This window comes from Lepidothrix coronata, unplaced genomic scaffold (genome assembly GCF_001604755.1).
Source record: "Lepidothrix coronata isolate B3197 unplaced genomic scaffold, Lepidothrix_coronata-1.0 Scaffold262, whole genome shotgun sequence".
Taxonomy (NCBI): Eukaryota; Metazoa; Chordata; class Aves; order Passeriformes; family Pipridae; genus Lepidothrix; species Lepidothrix coronata.
The window spans coordinates 11365-37961 of record NW_016690442.1 but is presented as its reverse complement, the minus strand read 5'-3'; the positions used below and the strand labels follow the sequence as shown (position 1 = coordinate 37961).

Here is a 26597-nt window from a genome sequence, read left to right as displayed (position 1 = left end):
GCCAGCGCCGGGCAGCGGCCGCGCGGGGCAGCGGGACCGGCGTCGCGGCCGCCGTCGGAGCCCACGGTAACGGCGGGAGCGGCGCGTCCCTTCAGCCGCCACGGTCCCGGGCGCGGGGAGCGGGGCTCCCGGGGCGAGGGAGCTGCAGCCCAGCCCGGCCGCCCCGCCGCGACGGGCGTCCCCCAGGGGGTGGCGGCCCCGCTGCCGGCCCGGAGCGCCCGCGGGAGGCCTGGTACAGCCGCGGCGGGGGTCGCTCGGGGCTCCCGGCGGGCGGGAAGGGCCGGCTCTGCCTGCCCCGCCGCGGCCTCAGCTTTTCGTTTCGGTGTAGCCTCACCGCTTGTGCGGCACTGCGGGTGTATCGGTGGCACGTCGGGTAGGGTGGGGGGACTGGCGCCTGTGGGAAGGCCGTGGGGTTTGGTGACCCCGCCGAGCCCACCTTACACACCGATCTCTCTCCTTTCCCCATTCTCACTGTTTAGCACAGCCGGGAGGTTACGGAGGTCTTCAGCCCTCTCACTTGAGCTTGTTGGACTGGTTTTTTTTTTAAGAATTAATGTAGTGCTGGTTTTGCCACACTAGCTCGTAGACTTCTTAATGAAAAGCAGTGGGTTGTCATTATCTTTCGATCTTACGTACATTTGTGACTAGAAATCTTAGCAAATGAGCGTAATTTCAGCTGTACTTTATGCAGCCATAATGGTGTAGTTTGACCCAAAATGTTTTTTGTGCGTGTGAAAGGAAATGTTCTCCAAGTTCTCGGACTGGTCTGGGGCACCTGGTTTCTCATTCCCTTTGCGGGGAAGGGAGAGAGAAAGGCCTTTCTCATTAAAGCTTCTGGGATTAGTGAAAACTTGTAGCTTTTAGTATCTTCCAAATACAACCGGTTTTGTCTGGTGTGCTGGTCAGAAAAAGCAGCCAATGAGGTACCACACCTGTGTAGAACTGTGACTGAGGCTCTGACAGTGAGGAAGAAAATGAGGCTGAAAGAAGAAGGGTGTTAGGGAAACCATAGCTGAGCTTTCTGCCTGAGTGATCATACCCTGCTTAATTGTTGGTTGAGGAAACACAGTTGGTGGAGCTCCCATGATACTGCTTAAGTGACCCTAAATGGTTTGGGAAAGGACATAATTGAGGAGGAAGGGGGTGATCTGCTTTTCCCACTAATATGTAGGGTGGCAGGTGGCTGAATATTTTTCTGGCTTGGAAAGTAGATCTGGTACAAGATGAGACTGGACTGAAAGTTGCCATCTGGCTGACTTGCTGCATTTGAGGAGGACAGAAGGAGCTGACACTGCTGGTGGATGAAAAGTCTTTAGACTTAAGCAGTTGGCAGAAGTCTCCTTTTTTTTTTTTCCCTGTTGCCACTGGTTTTTTAGCTTGTATGTAAATGAATATGACAAATTCCAGCCCTGATGAGAGAATGACTGTTTTGTGTAGACACTGGCCATTGATGTGGCTTTTGTTCTTGATAGCTGATACTGGATCCTGCCTAGTATCTTTTGCGCTGACTTTTCAGTTTCCTGTGAATATATTTTAAACTTAAGGTCTCATGGGCATTCTTGTTTGTTGGCTTGTGCATGATTTACTTAGTGGGAGAAAATACTGTGCCTTTCACTAGAGAATAGTCATCTTGTGCATGGCATGAGATGGACGTGCCATTGGTAGTGGACATTTGTGCACATGGATTGAGAGGACATTCTGCACAGAGATAGATGGTTCTCTTATCTTAGTTGGATGAAGTAGTATCAACCTGCAAAAAGGCTTTAAAACAAAATTAAAAGCGTGTTGTTAAAAAACAGAGGAAAGGCAGTTAAATGTATCAGTGCACCAAATAAAACCAAGAGGCATTATAGATTTCTTAGAATCTCAGTACATCAGTTCTTTAAAGCATGCACCCAGCTGGCTTTGTAGCTGTAGCCACATGAATGTGCCATTACTGTGTTACTGTTCCTTTTATATGTATGGCTACACTTGTGCTTCCTTCTGGAGCTTTGCACTGTGTGCCTCTGACTTCACAGCAGCCATAACACAACAAAATGTATTCCTATTACTGGACTTCCTTTTCTTACTGACTTGAGAGAAGCAATGGTATGAATACTGTTTATTTTATGATTCCATGCTGTCTACCTTGATTATGCCAGTATTTCTCCTTGAGTCAAACCAAGGTGAACTTTTCCAAATCCCCATTTTTCCTGCAGGTAGTGGGAGACCATTGCTTCCTCTGTACTTGGATTAAGATTATTAAGACCTGATAGACAATTCAGCATTTTTTTCTACCCAGCTATGATGGCATGTTCTATTGCTGATTTTCAGAATTTGTCTCCCAAATTGTTACCCAACAGTTCTTAGCACAGATACTGTCGCAGTTTACATCTGCATTCTGTTAAGTGAGTGACAATATGTCTTGGATACCAGCTACTTGCAACTAGGTTCTTTACCTCCATGTATTCCAGCTGCAAGACCATCCTTAAAGCTGCAGGCAGTGTGTAAACTAGAAGAAAGTTGATTGTCTGACAGCCACTTCATCTCTGGAGGTCACCGGACTTGGTGTCTTGTTTACCACTTCATGTGGGGGTAATAAAATGAGAAGCTGCTATGCTGATTAAAGGAGATAACTAATTCCCTGTGTCCACCAAGTTCAGAAATTCTGCAACCCAGATCACAAGACTCAGGCTCCAATTGACTTAAAAACCCTCATAGCTGAAATGATGGATCTTTCTCTTTTTTACTTGAGAGAGCGCCTGTGTGACTTGTGGTTTGCTTTACAGAAGGAAAGGAGTTGCAGAGTCAGGCAGAAATACCTTGGGTAGATGAACCTACAGGGCCAGCTTTGTGTTGATGTTTTTTTGGTGACGTGAAAAATCTGGTTCTGTAAAATGCTGGAGGGAGATCTTGTAGATTCCTAAATATTGATAAGTTTCTATGAAATTCCTCAGCCTTTGACAACCAGGCCAAGCTGAAGCAGGGTTTCAACCAGGCATTTGTAGGACATCTTGGATATGTACTGTAAAATAACTAAAATATCAAGGAATTTGCTAGGTCTATGATTCTTAATACAAAGAGATTATTTATGGGTTTAGAAACCTGAAGCTTCATCTAGGAGGAGAATGAAAACTTACGGCCTGGGGACTGCAACACTGTTCACTAAGTAGAGGAAAGAGGAAAATAGCTGAGTGGGTGGGATTTTCCGTGAGATGTGGGTGAGGAAAAGACAGTGAAAGTCTGGCTGTTTCTGCAGTGCAGTCAGAGAGCTCTGCACAGACTTACTGTTTGGTTTTCATATGCATTAGAAAGCTTAGTGGAAGTGTGCGAAGGCAGCCAGATCTGTATGATTATTGGATGGAGGGAAATAAGAGACTTGTGAAGAGGAGGGCAGATGAGGGGGGACTAAGAAGGAAGTGACAGCTGAGGTGGTGGTATGGCAGGCAGGAGGAGCACATCACTTACATCCCCAGAAGAGGGGACTGTCTTAACAGACAGCTGCTGTGCTGAGCGTGGGTCTTTTCTCTTCATTCTCACTCCTTTATGTAATCTGTGTTCTGAATGAGTAGATACTGACTGTGTAGGGTCTGTAGTGTTTCTTCTGGCATATGTCCTGGTTTTTGTGGGCTGCGTCAATCCTTGCTGTTAAATTTTAATTTCTTTTTATCTCAATCCTGACAGTAAACTGTAATTTAGTGAATAGTGCTGCTGAAACTGAAATCCCTTATGAGGATAGTGGTTTCCTGAATACTTCAAACAACAACAGCAGGAAAAAAAATATCCAGTTTGCTTTGTGGTCCAAGAACTTTCAAAGACTATTTTTTTCTAGCCTTGACCATAAATAGCCCTTTAAATCTGAGCAAAATCAGTCTGAGAATAGTGTATGGCATTTTGTTGGGTGTAAAGGCTTGAAGTGCTTCCTGATCATACACTGGTTTGGCTTGGAAGGGACCTTAAGGAACATCTAATTCCAACTCCCCTGGGCAGGGACATCTTTCACTAGATCAGGTTGCTCAAAGCCCCATCCAACCTTGCCATGAACACTTCCAAGGATGGGGCAGCAACAACTTCTCTGGGCAACCTGATCCAGTGCCTCACCGCTCATAGTGAAGAATTTCCTCCTTATTTCTTCCTAATCTAAACCTACCCTCTTTCAGTCTGAAGCGATTCCGCCTTGTCCTATCACTACATGCCCCTGTAAAAGTTCCTTTTCATCTTTCTGGTAGGCCACCTTTAGGTACTGGAAGGTGCTATAAGCTCTCTTCAGCCTTCTCTTCTGCAGGCTAAACAACCCCAGCTCTCTCAGCCTGTCTTCACAGGAGAGGTGGTCCAGCCCTCTGATCATCTTCATGGCCTTCCTCTGGACCTGCTACAACAGGTCCATGTCTTCCCTGTACTGAGGGCACCAGAATTGGACATCATACTCCAGGTGAGATCTCATGGGAGCAGAGTAGAGGGGAGAGTCACCTCCCTTGACCTGCTGGTCACATTTCTTTTGATGCAGCCCAGGATATGGTTGGCTTTCCAGGCTGCAAGCATACATTGTCAGGTCATGGAATCATAGAATATCCTGACTTGAAAGGGACCCACAAGGATCATTGAAGTCCAACTCCTGGCCCTGCACAAGACAGCCCCAAGAGTCACACCATGTGCCTGAGAGTGTTGTCCAAACATTTCTTAAAGTCTGTCAGGCTTGGTATGGTGACCACTTTCCTGGGGAGCCTGTTCCAGTGCTCAAACACTCTCTGGGCTAAGAACCTTTTCCTAATATCCAACCTAAACCTTCTCTGACACACCTTCACTCCATTCCTTTAGGTCCTTCCTCTGGTCACCAGAGAGATCAGTGCCTGCACCTCCACTTCCCCTTGTGAGGAAATTGTAGGCTGTGATGAGGTCTCCCCTCAGTCTCCTCTTCTCCAGGCTGAACAGACCAAATGACCTCAGCCATTTCTCATACAACTTCCCCTCCAGACCCTTCACCTGGGTGGCATCTTCATGCCTTCATTTGTATGCTCTCTAATAACTTTATATCCTTCTTATATTGTGGCACCCAAAATTGCACCCTCAAGGTGAGGCTGCCCCAGTGCAGAGCAGAGCGGGACAATCACCTCCCTTGACTAGCTAGCGATGCTTTGCCTGATGTCCCCCAGGACACGGTTGGCCCTCCTGGCTGCCAGGGCACTGCTCACTCATATTCAGCTTGGCATCGATTGGGACCTTCAAGTCCATTTACGTGATCCTGCTCTCCAGCGCCTCATTCCCCAGTCTGTACAAACATCGAGGGCTGCCCCATCCCAGGTTCAGAATCCGGCACTTGTCTTTCTTAAAGTTCCTACTCTTGGTGATTGCCCAGCTCTAGGTCACATTGAGCTTCTCATCAATCAAAATGCACAAATTCTTCTCTGGTCTGCTCTCAATCTGTTCTCCCTCCAGCCTGTATTTGTGTTTGGGATTGCCCAGACTCATGCAGGATCTCGCACTTGGCCATGCTGAACTTCATGGGGTTCACACAGGTCTACCTCTACCTCTCAAGCATGTCAAGGTCCCTCTGGATGGCAACCCTCAAGTTTGTTGACTGCACCATGCAACTTGATATCATCAGCAAACTTGCTGAGGGTGCACTCAATCCCACTGTCCATGTCAGTGACGAAGATGTTAAACAGCCCTGGTCCCAATACTGACATCTGAGGATTGCCATCTGTTACTGGTCTCCACTTGAACATTGAGCCATTGACCACAACTCTTTGAGTGCAACCATCCATCCAATTCCTTATGCACCAAATGGTCCATCCATCAAATCCATGTCTCTCCAGTTTAGAGACAAGGATGTTGTGCAGGACAGTGTCAAATGCAAGACCAGGTAGGTAGTGTCAGTTGCTTTTCCCTCATCCACCATTGCTGTAACCCTGCCATAGAAGGCTACCAATTTTTCAGGCATGGTTTGCTTTTAGTGAAGCTATGTTGGCTGTCACCAGTCACCTCCTTATTTTCCATATGCCTTAGCATAGTTTCCAGGATCCTTGATCTTGCCAAGCACTGAGGTGAGACTGACTAGCCTATAGTTCCCAGGGTCTTCTTTTTTTCTGTTTTTAAAAATGGAGGTTGTGTTTTCCCTTGTGTAGTCAGTGGGAACTTCACCAGTCTGCCCTGACTTCTCAAATATGATGGATAGTGGCTTAGAAACCTCTGCCAGCAACCTCAGGATTTGCAGCTACATCTTATCAGGTCCCATGAGCTTGTGCACCTTCAGGTTCCTTAGATGTTCTCAAACCTGATCTTCTTGTACAGTGGGCGGTTCTTCATTCTCTCAGTCCCTGCCTTTGTCATCTGTAACTTGAGTGATGTGGCTGGAGCACTTGCTGGGGAAGACTGAGGCAAAAAATTGTTGAGTACCTCAGTCTTCTCATTGTCCTGGGTAACCAAGTCTCCTGTTTCCTTCTGGAGAAGGCACACATTCTCCCTATAGAAGGTTTTCATGTTGCCCTTGACATCCCTGCCCAGGTTTAGTTCTGTCAGGGCTTTAGCTTTTCTAACTCAATCCTTGGCTGCTGAGACAATCTCTCTGTATTCCTCCTAAGCTACCAGTCCTTGCTTCCATCCTTAATGCTCCTTATGAATAGCATTCAGGTTCTTAGCTGCTCCGTGAAATCCATGAGCACGATGAAACCTACGGAGACAAGGATGTGTTTTGTTCCATCTTGAACCTACTATTTTCAGGGGGTCATATAATGAAATTAGATTATGACAGATGGAGGTTGAGGATAGGGCAAAGCCTTGCACCTCATCAACAGCGATACCTTCATAGCGCCTCTCACGGATTTCATGTCTAGTTGTGCTCTTGCATCCTACACCTCTCACGTGTTTCTGCTTGCAAGATTTATCCACAACAGTAGAGAGATCTAACTTTTCTCTCTCCTTTTTTTACTTTTCCAGGGAAGCTAGCAAATCGCAGGCTAAAGGGAACGGCACTGCAGGACAACTCTTTTCCACAAAGAGGAAGAAACTGCTGTGCTCAGCTCCTTACCTTTCAGCAGTGATTCTGTGATGCAAGTTCCAAGAGTTCCTCTTTCTGTGATAATGTTCTCTACGGCCTCTTTTTGCTGATGTTTGTCACAGTTTTTGGCACAAAGAGAAAGGATGCTGAAGAATGGGTACCCTCCTTACGGCTTTTAGAACATGGGCACTTGTGTAAAGGTATGTGATTACTCTTTGGTTGGAGGGATGGACTGTCTGCTGAGGCCAGCAAAGGGGATTTGCAGGGCTAGAAAGTCATGGCTATTGTTGAAGAGAAATACCTCATTTAAGCTTTCTGCATGCTGATGTCCGTTGTTGCTGCTGTTGAGATGACTGATCAATAACTCCCCTTTTGTGTTTGTTTAGAAGAAAAAAGCTTGAATACACAATGTAGCTTCTCACTAACTGAATGGTGACATGGTGAGCTATATTGTATGCATTACTGTATGCCAAATCCTTTGTCTAATTGCCACACATGTTCCTTGTTGCTGCTTTTTTTCCATCTGTCAGCTATGTCTTATCAACCAAACAGCATGGTGTTGTTCTGGGTGTGGTCTTTTTACTACATGTTTGTTTAGCAGTCCCCTCAGTGAGAACTTGATCCTAGATTGGTGTCTCTAAAAATTGCTGTAATCTTAATGGTGTACAAACCCAAAGTTTTAGCTTTTGTGTTGATCAGTGAGAGTTTCAGCTGAGAGGCTCCACTTTGCAGAAGCGAGTAGGAAAATACAGATTAACTGTTTTCCAATTGCATTAATACGTTCTATAGTGGACTTACATGGCAAAAAATGGATTCAGCTCTGCCCTAGAAGGATTTTGTTTGTTCTGAATAAATTAGGATGGTCTTGTCCATAACTCTTTTATTCCATAGCTTTTTCTTCTAAGGTTGCTGGTTGAGGGTCAGCTTCTATCTGTTTTGGTGGTGGCTCTGTGATGTGCTTTCATATCAGACTAGAAGTTAACTTTGTGACTTGGAAGTAGGTGTGAGAGTTTGGATGAGTGGCTTTTGGCCACTGCTGTTGAAGTTGGTGATCCTGCAAAACGTAGCTCCTTACTGCAGTACTCAGAGCCCGCTCTCACTGTTTTTAGAGGATAATATGTTGTTCTTCTTATAGAGCCCTGAATCTGATTTGGAATCTGTGACAGAGGGGGAACTGTTACTGTAGCATGCTGTGCTGCTTGCATATTTCACAGTCTTGTGGAATAATGCTTTAGAGATGTCCTTGCAGAGGAAGACAGATATCAACAGGCATTTTTTCTGAGGAATCACAGATTAAATTTAGGCCAGTGTATGTGAGGAAGAGTCACTGGACTGGACTTGGCCTATTTTGTGTTCTAGATGCAGCTGTGATCCTCGGCTGTGTGTCTCACCGAAGGGACCTGATGTTTTACATTATTGGTAAGTGAAGGAAAGGCTGCCACTGTATTTGTTGACCTCTCAATAGGCTTTAGGTGAGTTTCTTCATAGCCTTTGATTTAATGTTAGTTCAGAGTCTAGGTAACAAACATGAAATTACTGTCACCCCACACTGTGCTCTCCACCTGGCAGACTTGCCTCTCCACCATTCGTGTTCCTAAAGTCCTTTCATTGACCTAATTCCTGAGCCATTCCCTTACTTTTTCTTTCAAGAACTGGTGGAGAGTTGTTGCCTCTGTGATGCCTCTTAATCTAGTCTTAATGTGATGTGCAGGGATTGTATGGTTTTATGACTGTTTCCCTTGAAAGAATCTCTGTAGTTCTAATTTGCCACTCAAATGGAATTCCATGCTTCTGTTGGGATGGCTGCTAACCTTACCTGAGACTCTGTACCACCTTTACCTATTTCCTTTATTTGCAGTCATTTGCAGAGTTTTAAGCGACTTGGTATTCTCTAACCTTACTTGTAGCATAACACAAACCATAAATGTTCATGCAATAGCTTCTGCCTTAAACACCTAATTTGCAGTCGAGTAGAATGTCATTAACAAAAGGCATCTTGGGCTGATGCAGAGGGGATTTGAGTGCCTGACTCAGCCATGCTGCTGCAACCACCTTTGTTCTCTCCTTGCTGCAGGTGGGATCACGGTATTTGTTGTAGCTTTCTTCTTCACCATTAAGTTCCTATTTGAGCTTGCCGCACGTATAGTCAGCTTCCTTCAGCATGAGGACCGGGAACGCCGAGGGGAGCGAACTATTTATGACTACGTGCGAGGCAACTACTTGGATCCCCGGTCCTGCAAAATCTCCTGGGATTGGAAGGACCCCTATGAGGTGGGCCATAGCATGGCCTTCCGAGTGCATGTAAGGCAATATTTCTGTTTCCATTTCCATGCAGCTTTGTGGGCAGGAACAGAGGTCTGAGTTAGGGATGGGCTCTTCAAATTTTTTTTTTTGGGGGGCTAAGCCAGATGTAAGTTAGGAGGAGGAAAGCTATCTGTTTATGCCTTTTGTCCCATTAATGTGTTGCAGAAATCTGTAAGTGCATACTTCAGGCTTGCACTTCTTAAAAGTCTTATATCTTTCTCTCTAGAATCCTCTGAAGAGCCAGAGGAGACGAGGCTTGTCCTGACTACTGCTTCCTTTACTGGGAAGTGAGTGGGCTGAGCCTTGCCTTCAACAGACTTGGTGCTATCTTTTGGTTGTGCAGCTGAAGTTGAGAGCGTGGGAATGGGCATTTTACCAACCCAAAAGCAGTAAGGCTTCATGGCCACTCCCCATTCCTCCGAAATGGAATGTTTTTCTGTCTGACCTGGAAAAGCCTGCCAAGAACTCTTGTTTCCCTACAATCCCTAAAGGCCAAGTTTAGGGGAATGGGACAAGTACACAAATAAGATGGGTGAGGAGCCTAAACACAGAGAGTTTGGAGCTATGTGGAGAAAGTTTGAACAGGTTTTGCAGGGCTTGTGTGCCCATCTTTCTGTCCCATCTTCCCCATCCAGGAGGGTATCAAAATAAGAAGAAAGGTTCAGCTAGGTTGCCATACCCATCCCTCTTGGGAAGGTGACGAAAACCCTTCTGCTTAATGGTGAGTGAGGAATTCTAACTCCAGGGCAGGCAGCGAAAAATTGCTGAGGGGAAAGGGACTTGTTCTGTACCTGCTGTTTGAATTTATTCTCTTCACCTTACTGACACTCACTCATGGCAGCTCCAGCAATGTGCCCTTCCACTTCATGCTTGTTTCCCATTTGCTTAGCCCTTTATTCATCAACAGTAGCTGTTGCATATGCTGGTTTCTCTCACTGACAGTCAGGATGCAAAGTACTTCAGGGCCTACACTCTCCTTTACTTACAAATAGGAAATATTAGTACCTTTTTGCTGTCTGCAGGCTGATTGCAGATGGCAGGGAGGCTCTGGCCTACAAGCTGCTGGCTCTTGAAGAGCCATGTGTAAGGTTTCAAAGGTGTAATTCTTTACTTGTAAGGAAGTATTGGTCAAGGTATGTTACCTTTTGAAATTGTCCGGCAGATCAATTTTGTGATTGAACAGCCTGTGATCTTATCTAACACGTTGTTTTTGTGCTGATGCTTCTTAGCAGTAAAGACTGGGTCAGCTCCTTAGGTCAGCATCTTTTTTACACTATTTTCTGTAACAAATTGGTGAGAGCTTTTCCAGAGCTTAGCCATATAAATGAACAAGATCTGCTGGCTTTACTTTTTTCTCTTCGATAGTGGGTTCTCTTGATTTCTGCTCTGATATTGCACTAGCAGTGCAGACAGGAAATGCCTGGAGTCATATTCTTTTCAGGGCACACATTTGAACCCCAGCACAAAAGACAGTGCCCTGTTCGTTTTGGAGAACACAGCCAGTGTGACAAAGTTGTCTATTAATTATTTTTCCTTTGCTGAGCTGGGGTTCTTTCCCTTCCCTAAGGCAACTTGCTTTCTCTTCCTCTGTGCACTGCATATTTTTGTTGACCTGGACTTCTGTTTCCCATGCAGTTATTCTATAAAAATGGGCAACCCTTCCCTGCTCACCGGCCTGTGGGGCTGCGTGTTCACATCTGCCATATGGAGTTAGCAATTGATATTCCTGTAACCCAGGAAGTTCTTCAGGAGCCCAATTCCAATGTGGTGAAAGTGGCCTTCACTGTGCGCAGAGCTGGAAGATATGAGATTACTGTAAAACTCGGTGGCTTGAATGTGGCCTACAGCCCCTACTACAAGGTGTTCCAGCCAGGTAAGGTCTAAGTGGCCCTCTAATGATTCAGAGTAGATTTGGAGGTGTTGGAGGCAGTTAGGTAAATGTGTTTCCAGCTAAAACAGGTAGGTGACAGGGAAAAAGTTACCTTTCACCATTTACCTCCTGCCACGTGTAGATCCTAGCAATAGCCCCATGAGTAAAACATACTTGTGACTACCAGTACCTGGCAAAACAGAAACTGCCTTACAGAAAAGTCATTAATGCTGCTTACAATCCCTAACCACTTGTGTCATGTTCTCTGTTTTGTAGTAACTTCTTCATAATCCATCTAGTAGTCGGGGAATGAATGCCTTTTGTGAAAGTACTGAATTATTTGTATCTGAATTGGAAATGCTGTCATGATTTAACTCTGTCTCCTTTGAATACCTCACTCTATTCCTTTAAGCTCATGGAGCAGTTGATACCTTTGATTATACACTTCTTTAAAAACATTTCCTTTTTATCTGTATTACATTTGTTTTCTACTACTTTTGGTTTTTTGACTCCAGTTGACATCTTTCATGTTTCATGTATGTGTTCATTGAAAGGACCTCTATTCCATTGCACTGTGAATAGATACACATCTTGCTAAGATATCTTTGCTAAGGAAGCTCCGGTTTAATTCAAATACACTTCAGGCTAAAGTTTGTTTGGTAAGCTGCATTTGCAGGTTTTCTTAGATGTCAGCTAGATTGTATTTTGTATGTACAGTGGGAGCAACTTCCTGAGCTGAAGGTTAGAATGGTGGAAAAGACTAGTAACTGGGTTTGTTTTATTAGTATTAAGTTTCTGATCCAAGACAAACACTGTGCACTACACCATGTATTTCAGTGCTCAGATACTCTGTTTTGAATATCAGATCAGATTTTGAATATCAAATATGTTTAGATTTGATCCATTTTCAAGGGTATTGTGCCCCTAGTTGCTTTTCTTTTGCTTTTTGTAGCTTCGCCTCGGAATTTGTTTCACTCTAAATTGTTGTTGTCTGCTTCAGGAATGGTGGTTCCCTCCAAAACCAAAATTGTCTGCCATTTCTCCACTCTGGTGCTGACCTGTGGGCAGCAGCACACTCTGCAGATAGCTCCCAGAGATGAGTATGACAATCCCACCAGCAACTCTGTGTCACTGATAGATGAGCACAATTACAGCCTCTCCATCCATGAGGTGAGTGCACCCTCCTCCCTTGCTGCTTGACTCCAGGTGAGCTAGGGAGCTCAATTTATTTGTTTTCTGTTTAGCTGGGTCCTCAAGAAGAAGAGAGCTCTGATGTGGTGTTTGAGAAGTCTGTGGTGTCTAATCGGCAGACTTGCGAGGTGCTCTTCCGACTCACCTTGCACTCTAGGGGGTGTTTCCATGCCTGCATCTCCTACCAGAACCAGCCCATAAGCAATGGTGATTTTGACATCATTGTTCTAAGCGGTGAGTCAAGACTTAGTATTCATTCTCCAGGTGTCCTCTTACAACGTGCTTTGCACACTCATGTAGCAGAGCTAGTAGTGGCTTCCCTGCAGGCTAACCATGCTTAATTGCTAAAGGAAAGCATATTCATTTAAAAATGCTGAGGTAAATGAATTTGTTGCTTAACAAGGAAGATCTCTGAGGGTTGATACTCTCTGAGCCATCAGCAGATAAAAGCAAGTGTTTTTCTCCTATTTCAGGAGATTTACCTTGGAAATTAGGCAATTTTTATTGCTTGCTAGTAGTTGGCATCTGAGCCAGTCATGTATTGTATGTTAAGTTATATGGATGAACAACACTGCACGTAATCTATGTGGGATTTTGTTTTATGATGTTATAATTTCTTCAGGAGTGAGCCAGATTTCAATGTGGCTGTCAAGTGGCTATGCCTTCAGGCTGGTGCTCTGAGGGAGAGGTTCTGTATGCCTTTTTTCTTTAACCAGTCACTATCTGAAACCATGACAGACAAACTGCCATCCTGAAATCTTCTCATCCCACTCCTGGGTTCTCTTTATTAAAGTTTCACTTGACCAGGTTTTGCTTTGGATATATAGCCTTTTCTTTAAAATCATAGTCACTGATTTGGTGCTAGCCTGTGTATTCTTTTTCATTCTGTTCTCCATTAGTATTTACACAACTCTTTCATATCTGTTTTCCTCAGAGAATGAAAAGAACATTGTAGAACGCAATGTGTCCACCTCAGGTGTCAGTATTTATTTTGAAGCCTACCTTTATGATGCTCCTAGTTATACCAACACTCAGTGGCAACTTCCACCAATGCACCTGAGCTCCTCCCAGCGCCGTCCTTCTACTGCAATTGAGGATGAAGACGAAGATTCTCCTTCTGACAGCCAGACGCCTGAGAAAGTGAAAAAGCCTAAAAAAGTGTACTGCTATGTGTCACCTAAGGTAGATATCACTGCTCTTGAGTGCACGTTTAAAGTACGCTGCAACTGAAGAATTTCTCGTGCTCTGTATCTTAACTCCAGATTTAGGTGCCTCAGATTTAGTTAAAAAAAGGCTTGCCCAAGGCAAACATGGAGCACATGACTAAGAATAATGTGAAAATGCATTTTGAAATTTTAGGACTGTGTCTTTCTAGGTCTGATCCAAAGTCTACTGGGAATTTTCTCATTGATTGTTCAATAGGTATTCTGTTTGCCTTTCCTTTGTTCTGGTCAGGTCAGACCTCCAATTCCTATTCTCAGTTTCTGATACCTATAAACTTGAACTTAACAGAATATCACATTCTCAGATTTTATGTATTTGTCCTGTTTCTGGAATGTTTCACTGAAAAGAAAAGGAAAAAAAATGGTTTGAGGACAAAAGATAAATTTATAAGTAGAAGAAACAGGATTCAAGCAAGTCAAGAGAAACTAAGGATTCTCTTATAGTAACACTATGTTAACAGTAACTATTGCGCTTTATTATTGCCTAAGAACATTTGGAAACTAGAAGGAAAATTCCTCTAAATCTACTAACGAATTCAAATGCACTTTGTTAATCTACCTATTCAAATGCATTCTAAAAAAAGCAGTGATTAATATAAAACTGAAAGACTAATGCAGGAATTGCTTTTCTGACAAAGGGAGAAAGAGGGCTGTGAAACATTTATAGGATAGAGCGTGCTGCTAGACATTTCTGAATTTCTGATGCATGTGGCAGTAAGAACTGTCTTTGGGAATGAATGCTGTGTCCTCATGAGGTCAGCATCCTTTCATCCTTGGTGTATCATTTTGGACTTTCGTACTCTTTTCTACTTGGTAAAGCAGATCACCAGAAGTGGGTACTGTTGCAAGCTCCCTCGAGGTGCCAAAGCTGTTAATGTGATTGATGCTTTTGTAATGTCTCCCTGGATATCTCTCTCTATATAAATAGAAACAGTAGAAAACTGTTACTATGCTGTTATTTCTTTTAAGGGGTTGTTGTTCACATTTGGTTTGTTTCTGGAGAAATGCTGCTTGTCAGTTTTTCCAGTTATTGCAACTAGAACAGGCTTGTGCAGGAAATGGTTTTGTTTTGTATAAAGATGCTAAAATTTCATCTTAACTTGCTCTCCAGAAGGCAGCAGTTCCACAGTTAGTTATTTGTTCTGGCAGAAAAACATTGTGAGAAGAAACTTCTGCAAATCTTGTGAATTTAACAAGTGCTTTCTAAAAGATGATTGAAATGATTGTGAAAATTTGGGATTAATATTAGTAGGCTGTTAGCGTGACTTTTACCAAAACCTTTCTGTCAGTGCATTACAGTCATGTCCTGAATTCAGCTTCTCAAGCGTACTTAAGATTACTATCCAATTAGACTGGTGATGTTCTACTGAACACAGTGGCTTACTGCTGTAAAATCTGTGTCATGCTGGCATCCCACATGCGTCATAAATGCACGCAGTGAAGTCTTACTGACAAGTTGCTTACAGTTCTGTGGAGCTTTAAACACTCTTATATATTGTGCCAAATGTTGCAGACACCTGTCCCTGGGGTTGAAGGGAGGTCTGGCCTTATGGAACTGTCCTGTGCCTCATATGTTTCATGGACAATCCTTAACAGACATGTGACATTTAACATTTTCTTTTCCCTATGGTTACTCAGCAATTCTCAGTGAAAGAATTTTACCTGAAGATCATTCCATGGCGCCTTTTTACCTTTAGAGTGTGTCCTGGCACAAAGGTGAGCCTCTTTCCATGTACGTGCAACGGCACCTCCATGTTGTTAGCTTGTCATCCTTATGAATGGTGGTCTTTTTTTTCTTTTGGAGAGAAGGGCTTCCACCCACAGAACAACATTTTATGGCATAAAATTCAACTCTCTAATTCCCTCCCAGTGCCCAAATTTTGCTAATATTTGTGAATAGAAGGCAGTCTTATCGCTCCTTTCTGCCTTTTGTCCCAATGCTAGGCAAAATCTTGATTCCTTGCATTTTTCATTTTATTTTCCTCATAACCTTGCTAAAATGCTGTGATTGTGTCCACTGAAGCCCTTACGCTAATGTGTGAAGTTTGAAGCAGCCTCCTAACTGGAGTCTTCATGCTTGAAGTAGTGTTCCTGTTAACTGCATACGCATGGGTGAACAGAAAAAGTCTTAGAGCACAGCTGGGTTGCTCTGTCTACTGAACATACTGTGCCTTCTGCATGATGGGTTTACCTTTTCTTGCATCTTTTTGCTGCTAGTTTTCATACCTTGGTCCTGATCCTGTGCACAAATTACTGACACTGGTGGTGGATGATGGGATCCAACCCCCTGTGGAGCTCAGCTGCAAGGAGAGGAACATCTTGGCAGCCACTTTCATTCGCTCTCTGCATAAAAACATAGGTAAAGGGGCAGTGAGGTGGGTACAGTAGTCAGGAAGTTAGCACTTGAGTCTGCTGGTTTTCCTGGGGAATAAAGATTGCCAGCACTGAATAACTTCCTATGAGAACTCTGATTCCTGGAGTCTCATACTCTGTTCCTGTTGGTGCTTCCAGTGAATGTACTTTGGCAGCTGTTCCTTTTCAGCTCAGCTTCTCTGTCAGGCTCTTTGAAAAAGCACCTGTGAGTATGAATATCAGCAAGACTAACTGCAAACTGCCTTGGGAGTTCTGTTTTCAAACCTTGCTGTAATAAATGCACCTTTGGGCTGTTAAGCTGACCTGTGCAGCTAATCTTAGGAATACTGTCTAGATGTTTGAGGTGCTGACAGCTCAGGCCTGACTCAAATTGTCATTATTCTCAGGAGGCTCTGAAACCTTCCAAGACAAAGTGAACTTCTTTCAGCGAGAGCTACGTCAGGTGCACATGAAAAGACCTCATTCAAAGGTCACGCTGAAGGTCAGCCGTCACTGTCTGCTAGAGTCGGTGAGTGTATAAGTCACTTTACTTAACTCGAATGCTTCCTCCATCCTTTTCCTTCTGCTTGGTGCCTAAGGAAATTTAAACTGGGATGTGCTAGGGCAGCCATACTAAAAATGATTAGTCCTTCTGTTTCAAGGCAGATGCCAGCAGACAGCTTTCCAAAGATGAAAAAAAGAAAAAAAAAAATCCCAAGTAGCTCCTCTGTGTTCTGGTTTGTTATTAGGTGGAATGCTGTATTCCTTCTCTACAGGTAGCAAGATCTGATCAATTTCTTAAGCAGTTAGGCAACTTCAACTCTGATAAATTTTTAAGGAACTTGTCACAGAGTAAATCAAGCCTTGAGAGATGTCTAGGGTAAATTATAGCCACAAGCTGTGCCAGGGGACAGATTGGACATCAGGAGGAATTTCTTCATAAAAAGATTTGTTGAACATTGCAATGGACTGCTCAGGGAGGTTATGGAGTTGCCATCCTTGAAAGTGTTCAACTGGATGTGGCACTTAGTGCCATGGTCTAATTGACAAGGTGGTTATCAGTCAAAGGTTGGACTCAATGATCTTAGAGGTCTTTTCCAATCTGAATGTTTTTGTGATTCTGTAAATGGATGCAGAGACTGTCTACCTGGACCAGATTTGGGAGCATAACACAAAGTCCTGAGTCATTATCTACTGTTTTCCTGGCACAGAGCCATTCAGTGAGATAAGGTGTCAAGTCAGATGTTACTGAGCTGCATGCATAAAACTCTTGCACCAACAGGCTACTAGTAGTGGTTCAGAGTGATGATAAAGTATTTTGTTGAGTCCTTGAGTTAAGTCTTCACCAATTCTGACCTGAGCTGTTGTGTTTCCAAAATGGAACTTAGTCATTCATATAATATGGTTCTTAAGTGACATTCTCAATACTGTGTATGCAGGGCAGGCAGTTATCCTGACTTATTGTTTCCACATGTGTCTCATAACAGTAATGTTATAAAGATGGAAAAGAACATTTCTGGGGCAAGCAGGAGTGGCTGGGATTTCCCTTGATTTACACTCAGTAAATCTGTGTTTTGGAATATTTTCTGCATGTACCAGCTTGCTGTGTTTATGAGATTATGTTTCAGTTAATAGCTTGCTACAAAATTACTTCATTTCTAAACAGCATTTTCGTGACTGTTTTGTCCTACTATATTGGAAATTCCTGCACTGTCTTGAGCATTGGTGTTAGAGCCTAGTAAGACAAAATAAATCCAATGCCATAATAATAATAATAATAACAATAACAATAATAATAATAATGATAATAATGATAATAATAATAAATATAAGCTTTAGTGACCAAGGTTGATAGGCACAATGAATGTGACCAATGTGTTTAGCCCAGAGGTGTGACTAGCATGATGCTCTACCCTATTTGAAGATAAGCTAAGCCAAAAGTACCCGTATGACTGAGGACTGCCATGTAGCTTTTTAAATTTTCTTTAATTGGAATCTGCAATTGGGGCACAGGAAGTTCTAGACACTTGAGATATTTTATTACTTTTTTGCATCGTGACTTGCTCTAAGTATGAACTCAGTGATTCTTTTCAAGCTATTTTCTGGTGCTCTTTGAAACAATCCTATTTTAAATCTAACTCGTGGGCTGAGAGTGCTTTACAGAAATTGCTCCTTCCCACAGGCATTTTAATACTTTAAACAATACTGTACTGCAGCCTTGAGAAGGATAATTCTATGCTAAGACCTCACACTGTTCTAAGATGAACTGTATTTTATATAGATAATGTGTCTCATAACAGAAAATGAGGAATTGGCTTCTGTGGCTTTGGACAAATAAGAATTAGACCTTATGCATTCTAATTCTCACTTTTATACTTTAGAGTACTAGACTACTTACTGGTTTTTTGTGTTGCTTAAATTACCCAGTCATATGTGCAGGACTGCATATTGGTTATGGGGTGCCAAGCAGTAATGGCTGCTGCTATTTTCTTTTTTTCAGTCTTTTAAAGCAACACGAAATTTTTCTGTTTCTGACTGGAGCAAAAACTTTGAAGTGATTTTTCAGGATGAAGAAGGTGAGTTATGCTATGAATATATATGAGGAGGAAGCAAAAGGAATGATGGTGCAGTAGTTTTAATCTGAAATGCTGGTTTCTTCTGGTATGTCCGTCCTTTGTGGCTTTCCAGCTCTTTCACTTTCTCACAGATGTTAGTGAATTATTCTGCTGGTGCTATTCTATACCTACTCACATAGGGACCTGAGGCCTTATATAAACTCCACCCCTCTCCCCCTAAAAAACCCACAAACTAACAAAAAAACCCAACTAGGACTAGGTTTGGGAGCAGAACCTAGAGTTCTATAATCCCTGTCTACTGCCTTTTTGCTAGGTAGCTGTTCACTGTGATGAACTCTCGTGTCAGGTAAGCAGCATGCAAGAAACTCTTGAATTGATGACCCATGGATGACCAAGCTTGTTTTATCTTGTAGCTCTGGACTGGGGAGGTCCACGCAGAGAGTGGTTTGAGCTCATTTGTAAGGCATTATTTGACACCACCAATCAACTGTTTACCCGCTTTAGTGATAACAACCAGGCCTTGGTGAGTCTGCAGTTCCTGTGCCAAATGCACAGAAATGTGAGCATTGACATGCTTATGGTTAAACAATGCTGCTATTAAATGGTATGGAACCTTACCCATTCTTTAGCTTGCTTGTATAGTCACTTCTAGTGCCTTTCTCAAAGCTTTGCGTAATGATCTTAACCCACTGAAATGTCAAAGAACTGGCTGGATGAACAGTAGAGGGTGGACAGTCAGCAGGGAAGACTGGATTTTTGGGCAAGAGGAGGTGGCATCAGAGTGTCTAGAGGTTCTATTGGTTCTGAATGTTTCAGAATCCATTTCTGCTCTCATATAGCTTCTTGCCTGTGCATGTGAAACATTTTGTATTCTTCCTAGGCAGGCTCAGGCATTTTATTTCTATTGCTTGGCTTTGAGGACATTACTGTAAAGCTCCTTGGACAGACTGAGAGATGCCATGACTTGAACTGGTCTCATATTTGCTATTTGTGCTAGTCGGACCGGATACCGATACTTGGATATTTAATTTTGCTTCCTCTTTGCAGGTGCATCCGAATCCAGGGCGTCCCACATATTTACGACTCAAAGTGTATGAATTTGCTGGCCGCCTGGTAGGAAAGTGTCTTTATGAATCATCTCTGGGAGGTGCTTACAAACAACTGGTTCGAGCTCGCTTCACCCGATCCTTCCTGGCTCAGATCATAGGACTTCGTATGCATTACAAGGTAAAGCTTCCCAGCCTTGTCTGAAGCCTGTGTTGGTCTGGGGAGAGATTGAATGCTGGTGTAGTAGCAGACCCAGAGTCCTGGTTAGCAAAGTGTGGGGGTTTTTTTGTTCTTCCCTCCATGTCTCTGCTTTCTTATTCTTTCACACAGTATTTTGAAACGGATGACCCAGAATTCTATAAATCCAAAGTGTGTTTTATACTGAACAATGATGTGAGTGAGATGGATCTGGTCTTTGCTGAAGAGAAGTATAGCAAAACAGGACAGCTGGAGAAGGTGAGGAAGGCAGTTCCTGAAGGTGGGACAGTTTAACCCCTAATGCCTGCAGTAATGGGGACCAAGAACTCTGCTACATGCCCCAGAAAACTGAGCTTACTCAGGGCAGTAGCTCCTTCCTTGGTCTTTTTTCTGGCTGGGCGTTCAGGTTTGGGGAATGCTGCTGATCACATTCACGTCAAGTGTTCTCCTGTTTTCAGGTGGTAGAACTGGTGGCAGGAGGGGCTCAAGTACCAGTGACGAACGAAAACAAAATCTTGTATCTAAATCTGCTTGCGCAGTACAGGCTGGCTAATCAGGTTAGAGAGGAGGTGGATCACTTCCTGAAAGGTAACATGCTGCCTGCTCCCTGCTCCTCTCTGCCTTTATGTCCCAGGGCATAGCACATGCTGCTCTTCTCTTCTCTTCCAGGTCTTAATGAATTAGTTCCTGAGAACCTGCTGGCTATTTTTGATGAGAATGAGCTTGAGGTAATTGCTGCCTTCCTAAGCATCTCTACCTTTACTTCCCCATTTTAAATGTTCATAACTTGCACAGTAGCTGTTGCCTTGTTTCCTTGGCTCCTGGCTTTCTGACTGCAGTCTCTTACCTTTCAGTTGCTTATGTGCGGTACTGGAGATATCAGTGTCTGTGACTTCAAGGCACATGCTGTAGTGGTGGGAGGATCTTGGCACTTCCGTGAGAAGGTAAGTGAAAGGGTTCCTCTCTTCTACTTGTCGAAACCAGTTATCCCAACTACAGCAGAAGATAAACTGGGAACAGATGTCTTGGTTGGAATTTAGGATTTCAGAAGGACAAACTGAACAATTCAGGGGTCAGGTAGGACTGCACACATTATGAAATAGTGTTTCCCCCTAGAGTGATCCTTCAGCCTGGCTGACTAGGGGTGATGCTTAATCAGATACCAACAAGTAACAATCATCAGCAGTGGTCTCTTTAAAAAAAATTCAACAAAACACTAATTAAGAACAGTTCAGCCGGGAATCAGGAGAAGTTGGTGGGAATTATTGCTACTGAAGATGTTCATGGTGATATATCTAAGAGATGCTTGAAAAACATGTTTGCAGCCCACAGGTAGTGTTTGGAATTCAGTGCTGTGATGAAGACTACTGATGTAGTAGCTTAAATTTGTACCCTCTGATGGTTCCCATCCCTCCCTGCATTTCCCAATGAGAGGGTTATGGGAATAGTAGCAGCTTCATTTAGAAAAATAATGGAAGCTGCCAAAACACCCAAGATGAAAAGAGAATGGGAATACAAGTTTCTGTCTGTAAACACTGGATGGTTCCATCTTTCTGCAGAAGTACCAGATGATGTGAAAAAACAAAAGACTAGCATAGTGCAAGAAGCAAATGACTTTTCTGCATTGTAAACCTATCTCATTGCCTATGCAGGTATTTCTAAAAATCTCTGTGGGGAGAGCAGAAGCAGAAGCAGCCTTTCTTTTTTACGGGAAAGGATTGGTGGGAGATAGGAGCATGGGACATCTCTTAACTGATTAGAAACTATGTAATACTTGCCTCTATGTGTCACCCTGGTAAAACAAAACGATTCTAACTATTAGTAGAGTGCTTCTTGCAAGGGCAATTGACTGATCTTCTTGCAAGTTGCTAATGTGCTTACTTGATTTCCTTGGCTGACCTGTCTTTATGTTCTCTGTTTCTTAACAGGTCATGAGGTGGTTTTGGACTGTGGTGTCCAGTTTCACACAGGAAGAGCTGGCCAGGCTTTTGCAGTTCACAACTGGTTCCTCCCAGCTGCCCCCAGGAGGGTTTGCTGCACTCTGTCCATCTTTCCAGATCATTGCAGCTCCAACTCACAGTACTTTGCCGACAGCCCACACTTGGCAAGTATCCTGGGGCGGTAGGACTTTCTGCATTTTGCTTTTGGGAGCGACACCAGCTAGTTGTGGTGGGCAAGCAGTGTAATGTATGTGATGCTTGTGTCAACCCATCTAAAAGCAGCTGATGGGGATGGTTCCCTCTCAGATCTAGTCTGAATGGAATTTTTCTTTTGTTTTACAGTTTTAACCAGCTGTGCCTCCCTACTTATGACTCCTATGAAGAAGTGCACAAGATGCTGCAGCTAGCTATCAGCGAGGGTTGTGAGGGTTTTGGCATGCTGTGATTTCCCCTTTCCAGGAGACCACTTAGCCTCTTGGCTCTTCGTGGCAAGACCCAGGTTCAGTCCTCTGCTTGTTCTCCTTCCCTTCATATGGGCAATGGAGGCAGAGCAAAGACACCATGTAAAGGAATTTGTCATTCAGAAGATGTCATGTGGCCTTTCTGTATCCCAAATATATCATCAAGAGCTCATCTTTTCCTTTTTCCTCATTCTCCATTTGGTTCAGTGTGAAACAGCAAAAGGACTATGGTGCATTCATCAAGGAGATATTGCACTTGATTTCCATGTACCCTGTACACCCATCCTTCTGTGAGAAGATGAAGTTCATAAGCAGAAGTTACAGGGAGGTGCAGGAGATCTGCTGAGCTGCCTTTATTGTAGCTCTCTAGGAGGAAGAGGGAAGACCAGCATGGAGTTCTGCTGGAAATCTGGCTCATGGGAAGCCTTAGTAACTTCCCATGTCTTGGCTCAACTCCCCCAGTGATGCTCCCTGATAGTTCATCTCACTGTGACTGGTAAGGAGTGTACAGTTGTCCATTCTTTCAGCGCCTGACCCAAAAGGGTTTCTGGTTCTCCTTCTCCGTCTTGCTCTGGATGCTGCTGTCATGTGCGCCACAGAGAAAAATGGGGAGTATCCACTGGAGGGAGTAACCCAAAGGGGAGAACAATCTCATGGGAGCACACGTGCTGGCCCTGACAGTGATCCTGTACTACCTCCACCAGGGTCCAGCAGCAGAAGCTGGTAATGAGCCTCTGCAAATGAACTGGAAGAGGAGTTTCTCCTCCACTGAATGTTTCTGACAGTTGATGTTGCACAGGAAGCTGTTCCATGCCCTTGCCTTCTTTTCCCTTCCTCAGGAGAGAGAGTATGGGCATGAGTGTGATCCCTCAATGCTGAGCACCAATGCCTATCCCACATTCACCTTCAGGGTATGTATGTTATGTAGTAACAGTGACAGATCAATAAGCAGCTAGAGTGTGCACTGGGCTTGCATTTGTTTTTGGGGTGACGGTACTGGGCAGAACATGGTACCTCTTCTCCAGAATCCCACAGTGTCTTGGCTTCTACCTCTATCATGCAGCAGCCTGAGGCTTCTCTTTTTCTACCGCATTTCAGAGTGTCCAGAGAGTTGTTGGTGCCTGGAGAGCAGCTAGATTTCTGTCCTTCCATTCTTCTTTCTTTCTTCATCTCTCCTTTCCTCCTGTTCCATTCAGCACTGTTGGCTTTCCAGCACAAAATGCTAACTAGAACTTCACTCAAGTGATCACTCAACAGCCTGCACCCACCATTGTCTAGCTTGTAGGGGGAGGAGTGGGCAGACCAGCATGAGAAGTAAGTTTATGATTGGGGTCTGTTGTAGTTGGCAGTCCATTCAGCCCTTCCCAGGGGAATAAAGGGAAGGGGAATCTGAGAATCTTGATGAGTTCTTCTGTGAAGCAAAACTCAAGTTTTTTGTTTTCAGCAGTCCCTTAGATGGTTCAAGTCAAAGGCATACAGGAGTCAAAGTTGAAGAAATCTGCTTCGCTAATACCTGCAATGTGAGCTTTCACTGGATTATGGATTTGCTGGATTTCTTCCAGAATGGAGTTTCAGACTGGCATGCCAAGCTAATTTTAGAACACCCTATTGGATAAAAAGTCACATCATCGTCTTCAGTCCCCTTCTGCTATCTTCAGGCCGATCCAGTCAGACTTGTGCACAGTATGGATCTTTTAAGTTAACTGTCTGTGCTTTTCAAGTGTAGCTTAGTCGAATTGACTGGGAACTTGGGGGAAATATTCTATATCTAGAAAATGTTTTTAAGACAACATCTGAGTCATTCTTGGGCTGTTACTTCTGTACAGAAAAAAAATAAGCCATTTTGGTGCCAAAAAGCAGTCAGCTGAACATGGAGACTACTCAGGGGGATTTCTTTGCCTTGTGAATTTATTCCCTCACTGGCACTGAGGTGCTGCGAGGCTGCCAGCTTGAGAGTTGCCACTCTTGTGCTCTGACAGATCACGATAATAGTGGCTGTTCTCCCTTTTTTAATGCAGGCTGCATTCTGCAAAGTTCTGACCTCCTTTGGATGGAGAGTATGGTACCATTTTATTTACACTGCAGATGACTTCCATGGTCAGTAGAGTTACGGAGTCCTGTGTTTTCCAAGACACCACTTCACTGCTTTCTCCAGGGACCGAAAGGAAGTGGCGGTGCTCAGCTTAACTCCAGTTTGTTGGGAGGCATAGCTTGGTGTTGTTTCTATGTTTCAGCCTTGTCTTGCAGTCTCAGCTGTCTGAGGATGTTTTCAGCCCTATAGCTATGGGTCAGCTCTGACAGTGACATCTTCCTCAGGAATCTTCTCCCTTCTTCTCTTGAGCTGTCATTTTTTTATTCTGGAGATGAAGTAACTGGCCATTGGGCAGACTTCCTTTACTGGAAAGAGGTCCTAAATGCTTCTCATTCATTACAGCCAGCACTCCACGCTTCCCAGCAGCTGTGAAGATGCCAAGGATTTTCTTCTTAACACAAGTGTGGTCAGAACTCTGATGGGTGCTCTTGGTCAACTAAACCCATCCCCACTGTTTGCACAGGCCCCTAGCTGGTCCCATGTTGCTGAGATCCATCACAATATCTCTAAACTTGTCTCTGGCTTTACACCGTTTCCCAGAACAGTCATTTTTGATGCTGCCCCTAATGCTGGCAATGGGGATGTGCTGTGGTCACCCCCACGCTATGTTACTTCTGGCAGAGGCTCGTTACTTTTCATTTTTGCCCTTTATTTATTCCCACTTAATAGAGGCTCTTCTGTAGAAATCCTTAGGATCATGATACCATCTTAGATAAGATTCCATTTTTCCTGAAGCTGCTTTGAGGTGCAGAGGGCCTGGCTTCAGCCTGTACCTGCAGGCCATGTTGCATGTTTTTAGAAACCAGGAGCTGTAGATGATACAGGTCAAATACTAGTTCCCTCTGGTGAATTTCTGGCAGAGTTCAGCCAAAATTTGGAAGCCTGTGGTTGTAGTAGTTGATTTTGTAAATAGTTTGTATAATAAATAAAATATTTTAAAAATGCTGCCTTCTCAGATCAGCATTCTTTCTGGGATTTACAGAGGGAATCAAACTGGTGCTATCTGTGGGCAAGGGGCCTCTCCAGGTCTTCGGGTGTCTGACAGAGGTCTGCTGTGGGGGGAGAGGATGGTTCTCCACCTGCAGCCTATCAGGATGCGTGAGTGAAGCCAGGACCCTTTGGGAAGAAGCAGGAGTGAACTTTTGGGAAGAGGCAGGAGTCTGGGCTGGGGCTTGCAGTGAAGCCTCACTGGTGCCTGAAATAGGCTGGAAAATGGTCTGAAGCAGCTAGTAATGCCAGAAAGTATTTTAAAAACTCTTTAATATAAATTAATAATGCAGTTAGTGCAATTACTTTTTCATCTTACTGTGCATTACCTGACTCTTTGAGCTGCACGTACTTACTTGTACTGCCTGTGCTTCGCTGTACTGTCAGGAGGATTAGATGAAGCCAGGAGGAGAGGGGTGTTTGAGTCCTTTGCACCTTAAGGATTAAAAGCTTAACTTTAAAACTGGAGAATATTCTGCAACATGATTCTATGTTGCATTATGTCCATTAGCATTTCTGCCTGTAAAATGATGAAACACTGTCAGCCAGCAGAACATTGAGTGGCTGTGTGTTCTCCACCATATATCTAGGCAGACGTTCTCACGTATGAAACCAGCATCTAGTGTTGGCTCTGGCTTTCAGGCCATGAGCACTAGCTAAAGAAGAGAGTGAGTAGTGCGTCTTTGTCTTGGGGATTGCTTCTAGCGGTGTGTTGGGTTATGGTATTATTTAGAAGCTCCTGTGGCAACAAAGTTGTCTTATGCTGGACTCAGAGATGAGGGAGGTTAGATAAAGCAGTGGTGAGCCTTATGAAGAATACAGAAACTAAAGTTCCAATGTCCCCTGGAAATCAGAGGTTGTGAATCTAGAGCTGTTGGAATTGGGGTCAGGGCACTAAAAGGTGGATGACTTTGCCAGCAGACTTGACATGAACAAAATGATACACAAGCAAGCCAAGTGGACATGTCTTTACATGCCATGACCAGTACAACTCATGGGAGGGGGGCCAAGTTGAGGCTGGAGCTTTCAGAAACTTTATCTGTTTGGGTGTGAAGGAGAGAGCTCAGCGTGCTGGATTACTTTAGCATGAAGTAAGTTCTAAAGTTTCTGCCTCTCTTTGCAGGATGCGTGATATCATGTGGCTGCCCACACTGTCCATCCTGATCATCAGTTTCTTGTGATGTCTTGGAGAGGGAGTGGTGACAGTGACCTGTTGCTGACTCCACAGCCTCCATTTTTCCTGGCACCTGGCATGGACTTGGGGCTGTGAGAGAAATCATGCCCATGCTCTTTATGCTGGAATCCTACATGCCCCGGCTTGTGTCTCCAACAATAGCAAAGAGTTGCCTGATATCTTGGGATCCTTGATTCCATACACAG

At 43.9% G+C, this 26597-nt stretch overlaps 1 protein-coding gene across 4 annotated transcripts; it reads left to right on the top strand.

The window, feature by feature from the left end:
• AREL1 (apoptosis resistant E3 ubiquitin protein ligase 1) lies at positions 1-25173 on the top strand. 4 transcript variants are annotated; one of them, XR_001878198.1, is made up of 21 exons: positions 1-66; positions 6916-7176; positions 8336-8395; positions 9051-9277; positions 10916-11153; positions 12151-12320; positions 12395-12575; positions 13276-13523; positions 15203-15280; positions 15782-15923; positions 16324-16445; positions 18417-18492; positions 18906-19015; positions 19540-19719; positions 19870-19995; positions 20196-20325; positions 20407-20465; positions 20592-20681; positions 21666-21841; positions 22020-23049; positions 23586-25173. XR_001878198.1 is itself a non-coding variant. In XM_017835701.1 (20 exons), exons 2-20 carry the CDS (start codon positions 7086-7088, stop codon positions 22120-22122), a joined length of 2577 nt encoding a protein of 858 aa, XP_017691190.1. In that variant the 5' UTR covers positions 1-66; positions 6916-7085; the 3' UTR covers positions 22123-25173. The 4 variants fall into 4 exon arrangements, 2 of the variants coding, with proteins under 2 accessions (XP_017691190.1, XP_017691189.1); XR_001878197.1 differs by having other exon boundaries at positions 23583-25173; XM_017835701.1 differs by having other exon boundaries at positions 9051-9247; positions 22020-25173.
• The last annotated feature ends 1424 nt before the right edge of the window (positions 25174-26597 follow it).